A 22,616-nucleotide genomic window follows, 5' to 3' on the forward strand; every position below is an offset into this window, starting at 1 on the left:
CGTCAGCGCCGCCCGCACTGCTGCGGCCGCTGAGAGCTTCCGACTGCGCGACCCGCGGCAGGCGCCTCACTGAGCATGCCCAGAGGCTGCCCGGCCAGACCCCAGCTGCGGGGCTGACGCTCGGCGCCGGTGGGCATGACTGCGATCTGGAGGACTTCAGGGGTCCTTCTCGTCTCTACCCCAGGATTGGCGTTACGACACCACAGAAGGAGTTTTGCCTTTGTTCATTTAACGCGCGCCCCAGAGCTTCCCGGGGGCGGGCTTGTAGACCCCTGGGGCTTCCAGGTGAGAGGAGCTGTCAGGTGCTGGGAGAGTTCGGAGGCAGAAATGGGAGGCCACCCATTCTGTGCAAATCAACTCCCTGCAACCCCTACCCTACGTAAGAACAAGTAAAAGCAGGTAGCTCGATAGAAGACGCATCTTCAAAGTACTCTTTCAAGTTTAGCCCCAATCCCCAGTTGCTGCCTCTAAACTGCTCTTTCAAAAGAAATTTGGAACAAATTTCAGGCTGTTGGGAAAGAATAATAATTTTTTTAAGTGAACACGGTTTTTTTCGTAGAAATAAGCAAGTATCTCTCTCCCCTTTCCCTCCTTCCTTCATACTTGACCTCTAGGTAGCACCCGCCCCAAGGTCCTGAGTGGATAATTAGGTCAAAGGCAGAAGGAAGAGGTGGATGCACACCGGGACCTAAGGGAGGTTCTGGAAAGGGATTGTATCATCGATGCCTGTGTTCGCCGCTGGCATATTATATGAAAACTGGACCCGACCTTACATGTAAAAATTAAGCAAGAACTAAGCAAGAAAATTTTAGGTAATATCTTAGTTATCTGGTTAAGGGAACTGTCTTGCAAGAACCTGCACCCGCCACCAGAAACCCACACACCTGGAAGAAATGTAAAATCTGACCTGGATTTCCTATTCCCAGGGCCCCGCCCTTTAGAATTGCGCAGACTCAGTGGCTGCCTCTCTAAATCTTCCTCCTCCCGCCTCCTGCAGCTGTTAAAATCCGGATTCCAGACTTCCTTAGGGCCCGGGACACAGGTCCACGCATGCTCAGTATCAACCCCAGGCGAACACAAACACGTGCTTCCAGCCTGTCGGCGCCTGCGCCGTAGCAACCCCAGTCGTGCCCTTAGGACGCTTCTTGTGCTCTGACTCCGGCGGTCTGTGTGAGCCCGTTTGTGATCCGCGTCCTGCGCAGACACCTTGCGAGCGACAGAGCCATGGGTCTGACCTCCCAATCCAGCATACGAGGTGAAGTGGGGCCTGGGAGCGGGTGAGGCTGGCGGCCTGCGCACCGGTTGCAGCGCCCGCAGCTCTTGTGGTTTGTTATCGCTGTCCTACACGCCTGCAGGTCCTTTAACCTTGAGATGCAGAAGGACATGCGCTCCGCCCGGCTGCGGGCTCTGGACTGGACCAGCGAAAGGAGCGAGGTCAGGGTGTGGATGGATGGTCACTAGGCATAAGTAGCGCGGGGCCATGCAGTAGTCTATGCAGCTCTGATACTTGTTTCCCTCAACTAGTCAAACCCTAACACTTAGTGATCTCGCTGCTGGCTTTTCTTGTTTTCCCCCAAATTGCTTTTGTGTCCTTAAGTCGCTGGGCCTAGAAAAAGGAAAAGTGAGCGGTAAAACAAACATGTTCTCCTTCTCACGTTGAAATCGACATGGAGCCAGAAAGTTAATTTCCTGCAGTCCTGAAGCCGTGCATGACTAATCACATCTTAATTTTGCAGATTTTTTTAAGGTGAAGAAACCCAATCCAAGGTCTTCTGGTTTCCCAGTTTTTTATTATGCCCCTTTCATCTGGCGTTCGGTGGCTGTAGTCCAAGAGAGAGGATTAAAAACCAAGTTCCTTGATCCTTCCTTCAGCTTCCACAGTCATCCTTCTCTGTACTAGTACCTAACGTTTGGAAACAATACTTTGCAGAAAGTCCAATTAAAGTTAAGAGAATTATTTATAAAATTTGCCTAGTGTGAAGTTCACTTTATAACAATATTAATACTATATTTGTTAATATAACACCCTCCTCATACTACATGATATATGTGATCTCTCTGTCCTGGTATAAAATGTAAAGTTTGGCTACCTGTAAATGTATCCAGTAAAGGTAAAGAGCTTGTCCAGAAGTAATTAAAATTGGTACAATTGATTCATTCAATAAATTCTGAGCATTTGTAGTACCAGGTTCTGTAATAAGCCCCTACTAACTTGAACCCTAATTTTGTATTAAAGAGAGATAGTCCATAAGTTGGGGAGTTCTTCTGTTGACAAAATTTACTTGGAAGATAGGGGAAAAAAATCAATGACATTTCTAAGTTAATAATACTAAAAAGGTGATTATTTGCAAAAATTATTTGAAAGGACCATCATCTGGAGGCATCTTGTACATTTAAAATATCGAGTTATATCTATGGTTTTGGTTTTTATAAAAACTTTTGTCAAGAATAAGACTTTGGATAAAATAAAATGCTCATGTGACTTATGCTACCAATATTTTTAATTTTATAGAAAAAAGACTGCACTTGGGCCAAAAGATTCCAAAATGTGTTTTTGTTTAAAATATGGGATCATTTTGTGTAAATAGGCATTGAAATCTATTTAACTCTATTTCAGGGGCTTGTTTGTTGTGGTATTAGGGATTGAATCCAGGGCCTCATGCATGGTAGGCAAGTGATCTACATCCCAAGCCCTTTATCTGTTTTTATTTTGAGATAGGTCTCTCTAAATTGTCCAGGCTAGTCAAACTTTTCATCTTCCTGCCCAGGCCTCCTGAATAACCATGACCACATTGAACTTCATTTAGGTAGCATATTGTGGAATCCCTAGGACTTCTTATCACTATGTACAGGTTAATTTTTCCTGTAAGCAAGACAAGTGTTTTGTTTTTGTTTTTTAAGCCTTTACATAAGGGAGTTCAGGGATGAGTTTTCCATTAGTTTATCATTGAGTAAAGGATACAAAATCACTTGGTGAAGCTGATTGTTAATTAAAACTTTAAGTACACAACTTCATTATGTGGAGTCACTACTTTTTATTTCACTGATAAGCATAAAGGTTGTTGTGGGGGCCATAGGGAGAGGCCCAGAGACTTTGTAAATCTCTCTGCCAGTACCTTCCTTCTCAAATATAGTGGCTGGCAAAGTAGAAACAGAAAAGAATTTGGTTTGGAAGAATAAACATCCCTACACCCCATTAAAGTTTGTTTCTTCTCTCTCTCCCTCTCTCTCCTCTCTTTCTCCTCTTTCTCCTCTCTCCTCTCTCTTCTCTCTTTTTTTTTTTCCAAGGTACTAGGAATCAGAGCCTCAAGTATACCAGCCCTCTACTCAATTTTCAAAACAAACCTATTAGCTTCTATAGATTTGAAGATCAATTTGATCTTTTAATTTAGGGGAAGATGATCATACCTGTTCTCAATTAAGTGAATTCATAATTATAAAAGGCTTAGAACATAGTATGTGACAATGATAACTTATATGTTGAATAAAAAGTAAAAGTATATGTATATACATTCTGAATTCTTTATATTCAGGGAAAAAGAAAAAGTAATGAGTGGGTTATAAATAAGAGTAAATGGATCAGGCCAGGACTGGAAGTAGGCAATGAGAATGAGTGATCGCAATTGAAATCCTGTCAAAGATCTTTGCCCATGTGATGGGTCTTCTTGTCAATTTGGTTGATGAGACCATTAATTCATTATAGTTTTTAGCACTAAGTGGCATTTCCTGCCTGATTTCCTAATCTCTTAGGATTCTTCCCTGTGCCTTCTAAATGGACCTTCCAGAACTGACTGGGCTATTTAATATCTCCAGGAGACATTGAATCTATTCTCATCCTTAACCCCTTTGCTTCTGTTGACAAGAAAAATATAATTCTTGAGGCCATTCTCTTCCCATATCTTCCAGATGCCTTAATTCTTGCCTCCTCACTGATACTTGTCACTTTTAAATCTTTAGCCCCTCATAATGGTTTTCTTCTCTTCAGCCTAATTTGCCTTCATCTTTAGAAAGAAAAAACAAAAGCAAAAAACAATTGAACTAAGTATTTTAAAAGGGCTTCTTTAACCAGCCTTTCCTTTAAACCATTTATACTCACAAGTGGCTTTACCCCCAAGTTACAAAATAGAGATTTATCTGTTCACCTTCCCCTTCATTATCCATCCCAAACCCTAATCATTAGAATGCATATAACCCAAACCTTATGTAAATCTTGTCTGACTTTTGTATCCTTATATATTTTATTGAAACTAATTCATAATTTCCCACCTCATTTAACTTCACCAAATTGATTGAGTAAATTCATTAATTCATTGAAAGCAATGCTTTAAGGAATTCTTTTTTTCTGAGAAAGGATATGTAAATCATACTGAGGATAAAGCTGTAGCTCCGATGGGTTATAAACAACAAATAAATAATGAGAGGGTGGGATTTGGAGCTATGGGCAAAACAAGATTGGTCATCTGTTGATAATTATTGGAACTTGATGAGGGTAAATGAATTTTTCTTTATCCTGCATGGTCTCTATGTGTGTCTGAAATATTCCATACTAAAGGGTTTCTTGTTTGTTGGGGTTTTTTTTAATTTTATTTTTTTGTTTTTTTATCTGAAGAAGTAAATTCCACACTTTACTACAGTAGGTTAAGAGAAAGGCAAAGATAAGTCATTTGGTATAAGGGTAAGACATTTGGCATAGGAGTGATAAGACAGTGAAGGCCGGACAGATGAAATTGCAAATTCAAATTAGTCCATTACTTCTACTCAACTCACATTGAACTCCACCAGTACACCAAGCCTTGAGAAGAAAACATTACCAGGCACCACCTCCAGTCTGTGCAAAATCTCAGGGAAGACTGGGTTTCAACACAGCTCCCTTCCCCCTCTCCTGATAGAAAAGAATGTTCTGATTCTGTGGCAGTTGACAGTGGGTAGGAGAAGGCAGTTTGAGGCAGAAAAGGGGCTGAAAGAAAAGAAGAAGGGTGAGATTTCCAACTTAAAGAAAAAAATAATCCTCATGATAAAGAAAATCTGAGGAATCGGTTGTAAATAAGGGTATGGGATTCGGGGTCAAGTCCGTGTTTTCTCCATCTCTGAATAATTTTGAGAGAAGTCTAGAGATTATATAATAGTCCAAGGGAAGAAAGGGGGAGTTTAGAAATGTTTATGTTCTTTAATGGAAGATAATTTATTAATCAGAATTGGGTAGAGTGGGTTCAATCTAACTATAGGAATAACTGCACCATGAGAAATATCTACAGAAAAAGCAAAATGAAGATAAGCCAGAAAAAGGGGGAAAAAATGAAATGCTGAAGATTTGGAGCTACCCAGTTCTAACCCAGAGTCTGAAAGATGCCAGCTGACAAAATATTTTTAAGTATTGAGTCTTGGTAAAGTCCCTTTTTGCCTCTGAGGTTATTCTTCCCCCACCTCTGCTTATACTAGGACTTGAACCCAGGAACATTCTACCACAGAGCTACATTCCCAGTCCTTTGTGTATTTTATTTTGAGCAGGGTTTCTCTAAATGGCTCAGGCTGACCTTGAACTTGTGATCTTCCTGCTTCCACCTCTGGAGTTGCTGGTATTATAGGCAGCATGACTATTCTTAATAGGCATATACCTATCGAGTACTAAATGTCACTGGGTTTTGTTATTTGTTTACTCAAGTTTTCAGTTTTTTCTCTCCCCTAGTTGTTGATTTTTAAATCTACCATCATTTTTGTTTATCTCTGTCTAGCTTTTTTTTCCACTTCTTTTCCCTAGTCAGTGAAATTCACTTTTTTGCCAGAAGAGACTGATTCAGGCCACAGTAATGAAATGATAAAATAGCAACTCTTTTGTTACTTCTGGGAACTCTTACATTTGTCCCCAATGAGATTAGAGAATTAGAATTTGGGAAGAGAAAAAAAGGAAATAGAATTTGGGGAGAGAAAAAAAGGGAAATTCTTAAGATATTATCTAGCTCCGTGATTCTAAAATACTTATTTGGAGCAAATACAAAGCTATTTTTCTAACACACATGGTACTGTGATAATTGCTCACAGCATAAGTGACCCATGATGGGGGTAGCGTCAGAGAGTATGTTTTGATTTCCCCATGGGGCAGCCACTCAGCACTCATTTATTTAAATGATACTTGCAGTATTGCCTCTTTTCTATGCCAGTTATTCTGTCATTTATTTTACCATCACAAAATCCAGGGGAGGTTAAAAGAAGTTTTTTTTTAAGTCACTAAATGAATTCAGTTGGTAATATGAGAAAAGAATGTTCTAACAGCTAGGAGAGATTCTTTTGACCTGTTGTGAGTTTGATGTTGAAGTTCCTATAGGATTTTTTTTTTAGTATCATTAAGCTAATAACTAGCCAACTCAGGATTTTTTGCAATATGTAAGCACCATTAAAACAGATATGTGGGGCTGGGGATGTGGCTCAAGCGGTAGCGCGCTCGCCTGGCATGCGTGCGGCCCGGGTTCGATCCTCAGCACCACATACCAACAAAGATGTTGTGTCCCCCGAGAACTAAAAAATAAATATTAAAAATTCTCTCTCTCTCTCTCACTCTCTCTCCTCTCTCACTCTCTCTTTAAAAAAAAAAAAAAACAGATATGTCAGAAAGCACTTCCCAATTCACGTAAAACAGTAAAATATAAGATTCACTTTTAGTGAGTTGTGTTATTTAGTCTTCTGGAATATTGACCTCAAATTTTAAGTTTGTACTAAAGACAACATTCAGCAAACATTACTGAGGATATCCTGTGCATAGCAATGTTTTAGTCCATTTTTAAATAGATACTTTAGCTATTCAGAGTGTCTTTCCATTAGCTAAGTAGTAGACGTAGCTCCTAACAGAGAATATTTTTTCAAGAAAGTTCCATAGTAAATAATGCATCAAAAAGAAAAATCACAGATCAAGGTAGAAATCACAGCAAAGTTGCAGCCCTGCTTGGAAATACCACAGGATAATACCATGAAACAGCACTAAAATTTCAAGAGAAATCTACAGGAAGAGTGTACTTTAAAACAACTTCTGATGAGGCCAAAGGTTTAACACTGTCAAGAGACTGGTTTTCTCAGTCATGCGGCACCTGGGAAGGACAAAATGTCAGTTAATGTTTATCTTAGGGGGTTATAGCAATGAAAGAATGGAAGTGTTGTGGAAAAGAAAACAATCTAAATTACTTTGGAAAGAATACTGGGCTAGGGATGTAGCTCAGTAGTAGAGCACTTGCCTAGCATACAAGAGGCTGAAGGTTCGATCCCCAGTATTACAAAAAACAAAAAAATACTGAAGTTGAAAATAAAATCCATAGAACATGGTAATTAGAAACATTGGTTAAAAACAAAATTATTAATTAGAAAAATTTGCTACAGACAAAATTATTAAGTAAACTGGAAGTCCAAGATAAAAGGAATTAAGTATGGAAATGATATATTTCCTTTCCAGTTTAGAGTTAAGATTGAGCTACAATTACAGGTGAGACAATGTTAGGTATGGTGACTGATCACATTAGTGAAATAGGAAATTTGACCACAGTAATGCAAATAAGCCATATGGTTACTAACTCCTTATGTGTTTTTATTTGGCCTTGGAATGTGTTTTTTGTACTTAATCTCCCTAGGGCTTTATTTGATAGTCTGGGAACTTATTTCAAACACTGTGAAGATGTGACTCAGGAAGTGCTGGGAAGCAGTGCACTGTGTTTTTCCTGACCCCTGTTCAACATCATCCTGCAGCCCACTCCATGCTGAGAATAGACAACTCTCATCTGAGGCTGAGACTAACCAGATTATGCAGAACTTTCTTCTCTCCATCACTGCCTGGAGCTGGGGTAGTCATTAAGCATTTGGGTTTCTAAGAATTCCTTGAAGAGCTACGCAAAGAGAATAAGTAAATGGCCTGTTAGTCAAACACATTTATTACTATTATAATTAGAAAGAAGAATAATATCATTAAATTAAAAATGGAGTTTGTGGGGAATTCAGATAATCATCCACTTGTGGTTAATAGAAATTTGAATTTGTTAAATGAGACTATAATTATATTAATCACATTTTATGTGAAATTTGTACTGATTTTTATTTTAATGAGAAAGCACTTTGAAACTTTGAAAAACAGACTTCTGAATGACTTTGAAACTTAGAATTCTGCAAGATATATTCCTTTGAATGTTTAGCTTTAGGAGTGGTTTTGTTTTGTGTTCTTTTCGTGTTTTTTTATTTGAATGCTGATTCTGTGTGTAATTAGAATTAAGTTTTGATAAATAAAATCATTTTAAAATCACTAAGGAACTAGCTATTTAAATGAACACTAATGAGTCATTTTGCTAACATAATCTCCTCCTGTTTTTTTTTTGTTGTTGTTGTTGTTGTTGTTGTTTGTAATCTAAAATTTTACTTTGCAGGTTTTGTGTTTTCTTTTAAGCAGTGTATACCTGCAGGCTCAAATTATTTAAAAATCTGTTTATGAACACTTTGAGAAAGATTAAGCCTTGTTTTTGCTTCTCTGTCTTAAAGAAGGGAAAATAACCTTTGTTTCCCTCTTCTATCTTAATTTCACTTTCATCACTCAATAGAAAATATATAACTGCCTTAGACCTTTGTTGGGACTTTCCCCAGCCCTCACTATTACACCAGCATGTTCTGGTCATTTTGGTAACATTGAAAATCTTTGATTGTTGCACTCCTTAATATTCAAAAACTGAATTTCCTAAACATTTGTGAATGATTTTTAGTGTGTATTTTGGTTTGGGTAATTATTCCTCTTTTTCTTCCCTGCCCCAGTTGAATGGATTGCAGCAGTTACCATTGCTGCTGGGACGGCTGCAATTGGTTACTTAGCTTACAAGAGATTCTATGTCAAAGATCATAGCAATAAAGCAATGGTAAATCTTCACATCCAGAAAGACAATCCCAAGATAGTACATGCTTTTGACATGGAGGATTTGGGAGATAAAGCTGTGTTCTGCCGTTGCTGGAGGTCCAAAAAGGTAAGGATAATGGGTCATACAAAGCTGTTATTAATGTAACATTTCTTTTTAATCTACTCTGTCAAACTTGTATTACCAGACTGTGAAGACACCTTTTTTCTTTTTTTTTTTTTTTAATTGCATCCTGTTCTTCTGTTTTCCATATATTTACTACTAACATATATATAACTACCATACCCTCAATTGAGTTCAGGTGAATGCAACCATATTCTTGACCAAATAAAAGAGAAAAATCTCTTTAATTTACTCTTAGGATTTCCTCCCCAAGTGGATCTTAGTTTCCTCTATCCCAGGAAATGGGAGTGTGCAGCTTGAGTACAACAAGAAACAAAAGAAATACTTTTTTTTTTTCTTTTTTTTTTTTTTTTTAAGATTACAGCTCTGGATACTAGGACAAGTTTTCAGAAATTTCAAAAGAAACTTGAAAATTACCCTATCTTATTGGCATCCTAAACCTTCTATCAGCTGTTAACTCCTTTAATTAAAAATCTAACAATACAAGATTCTTTAAAAATCTTATTTATTTTATGAGAATTGTATTTTAGATTTCTTGTGGAAATGTCACCTACGGTACCTTTTCAGGTTTAGATATGATGGCAGCTAGTGAGCCAGACAATAGAATCCTCTCCTGGGTTCATCTTTTTCTTGAATGACTTCAGAATTTCTGGTATATTATTAGAAATACAGTGAAAACATCGTATGTGCTACCATTATTAGCATTCAAGTAAAATTTGCTTCACCAAAAATAATAGTAAAAGATTTAAAAAAAAAAAAAAACTTGATGTTTCTGGGGTGGGAGTATAGCTCAATATTAGAGTTCTTGCCTAGTATGCACAGAGCTATGGGTTTAACCAAGTTCTGAAAAAAAAAATTAAAATTAACGTACTTTCATGTTGGTGATCCTTCCCACAGTGAAGAACCATTTTAATGAATCATATTATCAAAAATGTGGAAGAGGACTGGAATTGTGGCCCAGTGCTAGAGTGCTTGCCTAGGATGTATGAGGCACTAGGTTTGATTCTCAGCACTGCGTATAAATAAAGTCCATTGACAACTAAAAAAAATTTTTTTTAAATGTGGAAGAAACTGTGAGCTTGGTTCTAAAAAGTATCTTTCTCGAATCTATTTCTCCCAAACTGATCTATGTACAATCCAGTGATACAGAGCTAGATTTTGTTACTGTGTTCAGAAATTGATGAATATATGGAATATGAACCAAAAATTAACAGACCCATTACAACAAATTGTACCTTAAGAATAACATTGTATATTTAGAATAGGCTTCCTAGTAAGTACTTGTGGGGTTGCTAGAAAATAATCTCTTAATAGTATTCAATAGACTAAACTTGGTTTGTTGTTTTTAAACAAACCTGTCTATAGTAGGTCCCATTCTCTTTTTGTTCATTAAAATATGAAAAGTAATGTATTTCAAAATTACAAAATTTCTGTTGGTGTTGCAATAGATCTTCAGTTAATGATCTTAAATATAAGTTCATTTACTGCTTACTATATATATATGTACATATATATATAGTAAAACAGTAGTTTTCTTGGAAGAGTATAATAAATGCAATACAAATGTTTTAAATAAGAGAAAAGAAAGAGCTTACACTATGGACTAAAATTTTCTGGGAAAGCATAATAATTTATGTTTGGGAATTAAATTGCCCCTGAAAAGATAGCTGGTATATGAATATGCTGCAAGTATTAGGAACCCATTTTCAAAATCTTCAATAAAAGGCTTATATGAGGAAAGGTGTATAGGGTGAAAACCCTAGTCTGGTCCTTGCACAAGCTCCTCTTTCCCCCAGGGAATAAACCTAAATTGAGGAGAATCCTGAGTGACAGTGTAAGGAATTTGTCCTTCCAGGCATGCAGAAGTGGTAGGGTACATAGTTTTCAGCAGGGATTTCAGACATAAAGTTATGATACTTACACCAGAGTGCTAGCTGTGGGGGGAAAAACAAACAGTTAAACATTTTGAGGGAAATATCAGCCAAATTTAGTGACTTGTGTATGGATGATTGGGGGAGCAAAACTAAAGGAACCAAGGGTGGAGATTAGAAAGATTGTCATTAGCAAAAATAAGGAATTCAGGAAAAAAAAAACAATTTTCCAGAACAGCAATAACAAGTTCAATTTCAAAGAGTGGATTTGAGGTGACAGTTGAATGGAAATGTACAGCAGATGATCTAAAATGTGGGAGTACAGCTGAGACATCAGGGTTGGAGATAGAAATCAGCAAAACTGATGAGTCAAGTGTAAGAATGTAACTGATCCTTGATACTGATAAAAATCAAAAGCTAAGTATGAAATCTTAGAGAATTTTTTGCATTTTGGAAAGAGGAACAAGAGTCAATTGAGGAGGTGAAATAGGCCAGAGGGATTACAATAAAACTAAAAATGTTGTGGCTTTAAAGTGGAAATGGAAAGTTCTCAAAGATTATTAGTGAACATCTGCCTATACAAAAACAAAAACAGTCAGGTGAATAAACTATTGTAGTAGAACAGTTGGATTAAGCAAGTAGGCATTTGACCTTTGGTGTCATTTCAACAGAATGATTAAACACTGTGTCCAAGTAGGTTAAAATGTGAGTTACTAATAAAGAAATGCTGTAAGTCTGAGTATATGTCAAAATTACAGTAAATATAAATAGTGAAGGAAAGAAAAATAAGGTAACTGCTTGAGGGAACTTTAATAAAGCATCACTTTGAGATAAGGAGAGTTTTCCTTTGATTGGGTTGATTGGGTTTTCCCAGAGGTAAAAGTGTCCAATAAAGTAAATATGGATTTTCTTCAACTAGGATCTCAATTTTTATGACAAGAAGGATCACGAATGGACACAAGCTAGTGGTTTAAATGTTTATTAGACTTTATAATTCAACAAAACATTCCACTATTATTCTTTCATTTTATAGAGTTCCCAGAGGGTTAGAAGAGGGAGTCTATGGGCATTCAGTAATCCTCTTTGCATGTAGGATTTGCCAGTTATGAATTTTCACTTGAGTCTTGGGTACTTGTTATTCCTGCATGACTCAATTAAGGATTCATTTTGAATATATATTCAAGGTAATGAATGTTCTTACTCTTCAGACACCTTTGGAAACTCCCCACATTTCTCAGGTTCCAAAGGTTATCACACAGCTGCCAAGTGACACATTTACTGGCTGACTAACATAAGACTTAAAATCAACACCTTTGTTGAAATGGTTGTATTGAATTATATTCATTTTTCCCTCATTCAAACCAGTTGTATTTATAAATAACAAAATCTATGCTCCTTTTTACCAATCAAAATATCGTGTGATACAGATATTCTTAAGATGCAATCACCCATACCTAATTGAATCAGATCTCTTACTGATGCACAGTAATCACACTGTTTAACATACTCCATTCCTTCTCTCTTTCCAGACTTGATATGCTGTCTGCTGTTTCAGAAACTGGCCTATTTTATAGTATTTTACAAAAGGGCTATCCATATTTTAAGTAAAAATGAAATGAGCCAGTACAGAAAAGATTAAAGTAACTTTAGGGAAAGGTACTATTTGGGATAGTGGTGTCTTGAAAAGGGGTGAAAGGAAAAGAGAGTGACAGGATAGATATGAAACTCTGTCTTATAAAAGAAGAGATGGTCTCACTTTCAAAAAGAAAATGAAAGAAGTTGTCATGAGAGGGAAGAGTGTGCACCACAGTCTTGCTAAATTTCTGTCATCCTCCATCCCCCACATCAAGTGGTGTGTAGAATTATTTTCTGTCATTTATAACCTGGGGAGTTTGAGTCCTTAATTTTGTAGGTAGTGGTGATAGTGGTGACAGCAGGCTTCTGTTTTGGTGAAGGTGTATGTGTATGAATGAAAGAGAGAAAGCTTCCATCCTATTAATGGTTTGGTAATAGGTTGTATTATACTGAGTCCATTTTTTCACAGAAGCAATATTCCCAATGTCAGATCTCTTGAAAACCCAATTTTGGATTTATGGTCTTGTAAAATCTTAATTTCTCTATATGTATTTTAATATTATATCCACTATCTTGTGTTTTATTAAATTAAGGACATAAAATGAGTTAAAAATGTCATATTGTTCTCTAATGTAGTGTCAAAGATCTCATTACTTTTAACTTTTTTTCTCAACCAAAGTAATCATATTTCTCAGTTCAGGTAATGGTAATGAGCCAAAATGACCCCAAGTAACTTCCTGGGAACATAGCATCAAAACTCCCATTAAAAGTACAAAGTTTAGGACTGGGGTATAGCTTAGTGGTAGAGTTCTTGTATAGTAGGTGCAAGGTCCTAGATTGAATCCCCAGCACCACACACAAAAAAATAATAATAATAATAAATAAAGTTTGGAAGAGGAAGATAATATGATAGTTTCTTTTTTTTTTTTTTTTAAGTGTTTCAGATAGAAGACACAGAGAAGAGCATTTATTTCTATTTTGAAACTTCTTGAAAAAGACACAAGAGGGGCTGGGGATGTGGCTCAAGCGGTAGCGCGCTCGCCTGGCATGCGTGCGGCCCGGGTTCGATCCTTAGCACCACATACCAACAAAGATGTTGTGTCCGCCAAAAACTAAAAAATAGATGTTAATAAATTCTCTCTCTCTCTCTCTTTAAAAAAAAAAAAAAAAAGACACAAGATGTAGGGGTCATTAAAAAAACAAATCTTGCGCCTTGTGTTTTTTATGAAGACCCTGAGAGTGTTACTGTCTTTCCAAGGAAAGAGCAAGGATCTTTGATATTTTTGTGCTTATTCTTTCATTCTAACCTTTTCTCACACTCTTTTTCCCAGTTTTAAAGATTTATAGTTTTCATATTGGGTTAATAGTAGAGAATTTATTTTATGTACACCCAGGAAATTGAGGCAATTTGATTAACAAACTTTCTCCGGGTTTTGATAATAAAGAAATACTGGCATCTTACAAGAAATTTGGCAGTATGTCAACTGAATTAAAATACTCTTTGAGTTTTTTGTTTAAGTTCTTTACTTGACAGTTAAACATAATTCAGAATTTTTAATTTCAGAAGTTTAAATTTTGAACAAATTTCAAAATTTGTTTTTATTACATTGCTATTTAATACAAAAACTTTTTAAGAAGATATGTTTGAAAGCATATATATATTCACTACACATTTTCTTTCTCTTGCATAGAAATATCAAGCAAGGTACTCCCTGAAATACATCAATATTTTTATATAATTTGCCTTTTGAATTTGAATGCCAAGTAACATTCATTCACTTATACTATATTGAGAATTCTGGATTAATTTAAGTATATTTTATTACCATGTATATTGTATTAAGAAATTAATGATCCTATTTTGAAATTACCCATTTTAGTTCTCTATTGAAAAAAAGTTTTTAGTCTTTTCATCAACTTAAAATTAGAAATCTGCACTGAATGGGGCATGTTCTGATTTAGTACAGTAAATTTTGGAGTCAAGTGATAAGAGAAAGTACCATTAAAAGGCATCTGTAGGGCTGGGGTTGTGGCTCAGTGGCAGGACATTTGCCTAACATGTGTGAGGCACTGGGTTCAATTCTCAGCACCACATAAAAATAAAGGTCCACAAACAACTAATAAAATATTTTTTAAAAGGCATCTGTATAGGATAACATAAAGAATCAATCAAATATAAATTAATAGAAGAACAAAAGTGAATCTAGTAGGGTAGATGAAGGAGAATGGGAGAGGAAAGGGAGGACAGGAGAGAAAATGGAAGATTATGAACTGAAATCGATTTTCATGCATTTTTGTAGCCAAGTGCAGTGGTGTACTATGGATTTAGCTCAGTAGTAGAGCTCTTGCCTGGCATGTGTGAGGCCCTGGGTTCCATCCCCAACACTGGAAAAAAAAAAAAAGTGTTGCTGAACAAAATTAATTTTAATACCTAGTTTACATTTCTTTTGGTACTAAGGATTGAACCCAAAGGCACTTTACATCTGTGCTCCGTCCACAGTTTTTTGCTTTTTTGCTTTTTATTTTGAGTCAGGGTTTGCTAAGTTGCTCGGCCCAGCCTCAAACTTGTACTCCTCCTGTCTCACCCTCCTAAGTAGCTGGGATTACAGGCATGAGCCACCACTGCCAGGCCCAAGTTTACATTTTAAAGATATAAAAGCGTCATATACTATAAATCTATTAAAGTTTATTAACAAGTAGCGAGGATTTATTACTCCTTTTTCCCCCCACCCTTTGGCTAGGATATTCAAACCCAGGGGTACTTCACCACTGGTACTATACCCCAGTCCTTTTTATTTTCTTTTGACAAGGTGTCTCCCTGAATTGACAAGGCTGGCCTTGAACTTTCAATTCTCCTGCCTCAGCCTTTTGAGCTGCTGGGACCACAGGTGTGTGCTATTGCACCCAGCCCTTCTTGCTACTTTTTAAAGAAATGTTTATTTTTTGTTTGAACATGAAGAAACAGGCCAATTTCAGTTTTTAGGCAGAAATAGATTATTAGAAAAAAGAATATTCAAACTTTAAATGTTGACTTTCTTAATATTTTATAACTTTTTTTTTTTTTTTTTTTTGGAGCTGCTGATGCATCTCTGTGCCTAGCAAACATAAGGCCCTGTTTTTGATCTCGGTACCTCAAGAGAAAACAAGATTTTCTTTGTATATTTCTTTATAAATCACTCTTCCTATTCTTGATTCTTGTTTCTGGAGAAGTAATATGAGAAAAAAAGTTAGTTTTTGAAGAGATAAAAACAAAAATTAAGTGTGCCATTTCAATAAGTTAGTTGAGGCTTTTTATTTAGAAATGTTTCATTTTCAGAAATATTTTATAATCCATGTAAATAAAACTGTACTAAAATGCTTTGTGTGTGCTATTTATAAAAATGAAGTCTTTTACAACTTAAACTTTTATTCTTACTATAAAAGTATCTGTTTGTTTATCAAACATGTCACTTTGAAATGCTGACCTCTGATATGGGATACATTTTAGTTTGCTCTTTATAGCCTCTTTCCTCATCTATTCCAAGAAAAAAACTGAAATCTTGGGTTCATGTTTTTGTTACAAGGACTTATTTTTATTATGAACATATGCCATATCCTAGTGATCTAAAAAAAGAAATATATAGTCTTTTCATACATTACATTTGCACTGCCATCTACACCAAGATAGACTTATGTCTAGAAATTTAAGATATGCTCATATCTTGAATTTTCCTATAATTTTTAATTAATTTATTGCCTGTTTTAATTATGTACCAATAGTTAAATTAAGATGGGATTTCTATAACATGAGTCAAATATTATTTTAATCTTAGAATTGAGGCTTTGGAGTATCATAGTTTGAGATTATGTGTCATCATAGTCAGGTTTCAAGTGTCAGAAATTATACTTTGTTCATTTAAGTAATGAGGTGATTGTTATTTGAAGGGCAAGGCACTGTTACATTACTCTTCTGAATAAACTTGAATGACACAGTATACCTTCTATTAAACCATGAAGCTGCCAGATTCTAGAGTATAGTTCAAAATATCAAGAAAAATAAATGCTAGCTCTCACGGTTTGATGTTAAATAGAAATAAAATGTACAAATATAAAAGGAAAGAAAGAATTTACTGATAAGTGGACCTCCTAAGTATAAAATCCTGAGGAGTCACCAGAAATGTTATTGAATTCTTATTTTTATCTTTTAACAATAGAAAGGATATGGTTGCAAAAAACAAATGATATACAGCAAGAATATTCAGATATGAGAATATATCTAACTAGAACTATATTTGGAAATGATATAAAGACATATAAAATAACAACAGAAATAATCTTAGAAGAATGTGCATGGGAATTGAAAATGAAAACTACAAGAGAAATAAGGCAAAAAAATTCTCAAGCTATCTAGAAGAATAAATAAAACATAATAAAGTTAGCAAAGAAGAATAATGAAGGAAAACTCACCCTATCAAATACTAGAACTTATTTTTATATGATTTTATTTTGATAAAATTATGAATAAAGGTATAACAATTTGAAAAGTGACAGCCTCTAGTAATATTGAAGCAACAGGCTCCTAAACAGCATTTTGCAAAATATGCTCTACATAATTCTGTGATGATGGATATCAAAGTTAAAAATGCCCATAATCCAGGCAATTTTGGAAATTCTAGGTTAATAATAATGTTTTTTTACAAAATGACTTCTTCTTTTTTAAGAGAGAGGAGAGAGAGAGAGAGAGTTTTCAATATTTTTATTTTTTAGTTCTCGGCGGACACAACATCTTCGTTGGTATGTGGTGCTGAGGATCGAACCCGGGCCACACGCATGCCAGGCGAGCGCGCTACCGCTTGAGCCACATCCCCAGCCCAAAAATGACTTCTTCAAAATAAAAAAATATGCTATGACTCAAGAGCTATATATGTGTTTTAAACAAAAGGAAACTAAATCAGAATAACTTGCAGGATTCAGCTTCTTTGGAATACTCTGGGAAGTACTATTAAAAATTTAGTTTTGGGACTGGGGTTGGCTCAGCGGCAGAGCGCTCACCTAGCACATGCAAGGTGCTGGGTTCGATCCTCAGCATCACATAAAAATAAATAAAGGTATTGTGTTCAACTAAACTAAAAAATAAATATTTTTTTTAAAAGATTTCATTTTGTTCCTTTCCTCCCACTAGATACCAAAAAGACCAGTTACAACTAAAATGTAAAATCATGGACAAAAATAGAAACTGAGAATTTATATATAGTCATCACAACTGTAGATGCCTCTATGAACAATGGTAAAAGGGAAATAGTAGCATAGTGGTATGAAAGTAAAGAGATTAAAGGTATGAAAAACTAAGCAAAAACTTGGGGGAAAGATTACTGCAAAGATGGTCAGTAGAGATAGCATACAAGTTAATTTTAAATAAATAAAATCTTACTAATAGTGCTAGGGGTATAGCTCACTGGTTGCCTAGCATGCACAAGGCTCTAGGTTTGAACCCAGCATCCTTACAAATAGGCAATGGACATAGTTCACTGGAAACATAACTAGTATATAGACTGAAATAGGTTTGCAGCATCTATAATCAAATATCAGTGAAATTCAACTCCTGATGTGTCTTATCCCCAAGGGATTTCTTCCTCCTACTCAGTATGTGTATTTAAGAAAGCCTATTTAAAGTTTCAAAAATAATCTTTTAAGTTCTGATGTGTGAATTAAACATCACTCCAGTTCTGCCAAGCACTATATACTGTTTGGGGATTAGATGTTTCACATTCTCTCTTTCTCTTCTAGTTTCCATTCTGTGATGGTTCTCACACAAAACATAACGAAGAGACTGGAGACAACGTGGGACCTCTGATTGTCAAGAAAAAAGAAAGTTAAACGGACAGTTTTGATGCTGCAGACCAACTTGTCATGATGTTACCTGATTATTTAATTAGAATGACTACCACTTCTGTCTAATTTACCTCCCCTGGGTTCTAGATGTGTGGTATATTGCAAACCTCACCTTTCACATTCATGGCATTTGCCTTACTTGTTGAAACATCGTGGTGCACATTTGTTTAAACAAAAAAGGAAAACCAACCTTATGGCCTGTGGGTTATTTTGGTCTTGTAAGGATCCGTTTCTTTAAATTTAAAATAATGGTAGTAGACTATAGTTGTATCTTGAAGTTGGTGTATTAAATTATTCTGAAAATCATGTATATGCAGATTGTACTTGGAAGTTTCAAAGAAAATTTTATCGCCTTTTCATATTGCTTATTTGACCCAGAAAGTGAACAGGGTGTGATTAAGCTACATTAATTTTGTAGTATAGTCTTAAGAAAAACCTGTTATAACCTTGATTTTCTTCTTGACAGTGGTAATAACACTAAGAAAATACAGCTTCTGTGTTTTCAGCGTTTTCAATCAAAATGAACTATGAATGTCACTCTACTCAATTATAAGTTGACCAGGTCAGTAATAAAGGGGCAGCAGCTTCCTTTGTGTTTATCTTTATGGATATTTAATTGATCCATTAAAAGAACAAATAGTAGGAATTTAGATCACAGTGAAAATAGGTTAAAAGTAGTCATGAAGAATGTCTTAAAATGTAATGCTCCAGAATTCTAGGCCAAGGAGTGGCAAGCACTGGAACTAAGGACATGGAAGAAACTGAAGCACACATTTCAAGTCTCTTAATCACAAAGCCAAACATCTGTGACGGAAATAGTAGTCACAAGACTAGATCAAAGGTGTGGGAAAATTTTTTATTCCTCACTCTGGATAATCAAACACATGGTTTATAGTAGTAAAGATACTACTTGGGAAAGAAAAAAGAAATTTATCCTCTTAAATTGTATGATCTTTATTCAAAGATTTGAAGACAAAGTGTTTATGTAATATTCTTCAAGACTCAGATCAGGGCTGGGATTGTAGGTCAGTGGTACAGAGCTTGCACGTGTGAGGCACTAGATTCAATCCTCACCACCCCATAAAAATAAATAAAAGGTATTGTGTCCATCTGCAACTTTAAAAAAATTTAAAAAAAAAGACTCAGACCAAAAGTATTTCATTCATTGCCAATTTCATTCACTGTGTGTATATATACACATACACTAGAAGCAATGGAAGAATTAAGAAATAGCTTTTTTTTATGTGTGTATTTTTTTTCCCCTTGGCACTGGGGATTACACCCAGGGGCACCTTACTGGTAATCACATCCCCAGCCCCTTTTTGTTTGAGATGGTCTCACTAATTGCCTAGGCTGCCTTCAAATGTGAAATCCTCTTACTTAGCCTCCCAAATCGCTGGGATTATAGACAGCACCACCACACTTGGACATATATAAAATCTAGGCTGTGTATGTGTGGCTTTGATTTGGGGATCTTATAGGTTAGAAGGGAAAGTCATGACACAATTTGGGGCACACAATTTGAAATGGTCAAACAATCATTTGTACATTTGAATTCGCAGTTAACTATCAATCACAAGTTTCTATGTGCTAAAATTCAGGTACCTTAGAAGTCGCAGGAATCAATGAAACCAGACAGCACTCCTAAGGGTTAGGTTTGGGGTAGGAGGTTGTTTTTTATGATGCTGGGGCTAGAACCCAAGGCTTTGTACATACGAGGCATACAAGCATTCTACCACTGAACAAAGTCCCCAGCCTCTGATTACTAACATTTTTTAAATGTATAATTTAATGTACTACAGTACATAAAGGTTGATGTCATAATTATGTGCATTTGCCTCTATGACTGACCTGGACATGTCTTCAGGACACATCTCCAAGCAAAATCTAAAATCTACCCTGATTCTATCAGATTCCTTGGGTAAATTTTTTCCATGCTCCTTTTTTAAAATAAGTATGGATCAGCAAAAGAGATCATCATGCTTTTAAAAAGGTAATTGTTTTAAAGAAAAATCCATAACACTCAGTTTCTGATAAAGGGACATCCTTTTAATGGAATAAATATATTCTTCATTTTGAATTTAAAACTATTATGCTTTTTTATAGTTGGGGCTAGTAACAGTTTCAGAACTGTAAATGTATATATGTATGGGATGAAATTGGAGATGACCTACCTTACTATGAAATACAAATATTGAACATTTTGATAATTCAAGATAATTAGGTAAATGAAGTTTCCAAGTCCTGTTAAAATTTTATCACAGGCTTTTGAACTAGTTCATTTAATCTTGTTTTGCAGTGATCTTGATGGACATCTATTCTTGCAACAGACATTTATTAGACTAAGGACCATATAATGGAGAATGAAGCATTTTAGAGAATTAGTAGCTCATAGTTTGGATTATGTAATTTATGACATAGATTATATAATTATAGCAATTCTTATTCAGGGTTATTGATAAATTATGACAAGTACCACCAAGTATACTAAACAGTTCTACTAAATAGGTGGAATTACCTGATTTGATATTTTTTGGTCTGGGGATATAGCTCAGTTGATAGAGTGCTTGCCTCACATGCACAAGGCCCTGGGTTCAATCCCCAGCACCAAAAAAAAAAAAAAAAAAAAATTGTTATGAAGGTGTTTGGTGTGGTAAATATTGACTAACTTTATTAACTGACAATATATATAGTGATTGAATTTCAGGGATGGTGTATGCTACTAGTTGTTAGAAGCTATGATTTCTCCAATTTAAAAAAAAAAATGACCTCAAGCTATGCCACTCACCCCTCAACCTTTTAAGCAAAATTGGTTAAAGTAAATGGTATTGATTTAGGCTCTTATCCCCAAATTCTAGGCCAAGATTAAAATTTCAGCTATCCATAGAAGGGAAAAACTGCTAAAAGAAAGTTGTCAACTCAAACTTTTAATATGAGATTATCCCCACTTTCATAGTACCTATGTTTCCTTTAATGAAATGATAGTAATGTTACTTGCTTTAAATATCTTCTTGGTGGGGCTAGAGCTATAGCTCAGTTGGTAGAGTGCTTGCCTTGCACACAGGGCCTTGGGTTCAATCCCCAGCACCACCAATACAAAAAGTCTCCTTGGCAAAACGTTAGAAGCTCTGTCTGTATTGGTTCCTACTATTTTTTTTTAACAGCTCCACAAAATGTAAACGTCTAAGCCAAGTTCTATCAAAGTTCTGAGATGTGTTATTTCATTATTAACAGTTTTGTTGGTTTTGTTATGGTAGCTTGTGTGAAATTTTTCATGTCTGATTATTAGCACAATGTCTTGAGGCTTCATGAAAAGTTACTGTGGAAAAAAAAAAAAAAGCAAAATTTATTTCCACTCACTTTATGCCAATTTATCCTGTCCCTTTCACAGCCTGTCACTTTAAATGACTAAACCATACAACATGGAATTCACAAAGGATGAGTGTTAACTGTGGGAAGGCAGACACCCAACAATAAATCCACATTTTTTTTTTTGGAAATGTTCACAGCACCTTTATTCATAATTACCTCAAGAATGAAGCAAGCAAGATGTTTTTTAATAATAAGATAGATGAACAAACCATGATGAATATATCCAGTGGGATATTTATCAATATTAAGGTAAACAAAAAGTTCGCAACCAAGACATGAACAAATGTAAATACACATATTTTTATGGGTTTAAGAAATCTGAGCTGGAGCCAGACATGGTGGCTCAGGCCTGTAATCCCAGAGACTTGGGAGGCTGAGGCAAAAGGATAGCAAGTTTGAAGCCAGCCTCAGCAATTTAGCAAGGACCTAAGCAACTTAGCAAGACCTTGTCTCAAAACAAAAAGGGTTGGAGATGTGACTCAGTGGTGAAGTGCCTCTTTTTCTACCTAAACAAGAAATCTGGGCTGGGGCAACTTAAAGAACTGAGGCAGGAGGATCACAAATTCAAAGCCAGCCTCAGCAACTTAGATCCTGTCTCAAAAAAGGTGGGGTGGGGATGCAGCTCCCTAGTAAAGGGCCCCTAGGTGTAATCCCTAGTACTATAAAAAGTAAAAAAAGAAATCTGGGCTGGGGACATAGCTTAATGATAGAGTGCCTAGCATGTGCAAGGCCCTGGGTTTGATTCCCAGCACCACAAAAAAAAAGTTTCATAAATAAAGGAAATGCATATATTAGCTGAAGTTGCCAGGAAAGGGGAAAGACTAAGCCTCAAACATGGACCAGAAGAATGCCAAGCTTAGAATGTCAGCCAAGCATTTTGTGAGATACTCCTCACTTTTAGTAATGCCTGCATCTGAGAATAAAATACTCC

The 22,616-nt window shown here is 35.8% G+C and overlaps 1 protein-coding gene and 1 long non-coding RNA gene across 3 annotated transcripts; both read left to right on the forward strand.

The window, feature by feature from the left end:
* Positions 1-1,095: 1,095 nt before the first annotated feature.
* Positions 1,096-18,901, forward strand: CISD1 (CDGSH iron sulfur domain 1). 2 transcript variants are annotated; one of them, XM_081266903.1, is made up of 4 exons: positions 1,104-1,255; positions 7,729-7,893; positions 8,776-8,981; positions 18,209-18,901. In XM_081266903.1, exons 2-4 carry the CDS (start codon positions 7,887-7,889, stop codon positions 18,296-18,298), a joined length of 303 nt encoding a protein of 100 aa, XP_081123029.1. In that variant the 5' UTR covers positions 1,104-1,255; positions 7,729-7,886; the 3' UTR covers positions 18,299-18,901. The 2 variants fall into 2 exon arrangements, with proteins under 2 accessions (XP_081123028.1, XP_081123029.1); XM_081266902.1 differs by lacking the exon at positions 7,729-7,893 and having other exon boundaries at positions 1,096-1,255.
* On the forward strand, positions 1,262-3,744 carry LOC308633809. The gene is made up of 2 exons (XR_014018871.1): positions 1,262-1,434; positions 1,737-3,744. It is a non-coding gene; the product is annotated as an uncharacterized lncRNA (long non-coding RNA).
* Positions 18,902-22,616: the final 3,715 nt, after the last annotated feature.

Source organism: Spermophilus citellus, assembly GCF_964194105.1.
Source record: "Spermophilus citellus genome assembly, chromosome: 15".
Classification (NCBI taxonomy): domain Eukaryota; kingdom Metazoa; phylum Chordata; class Mammalia; order Rodentia; family Sciuridae; genus Spermophilus; species Spermophilus citellus.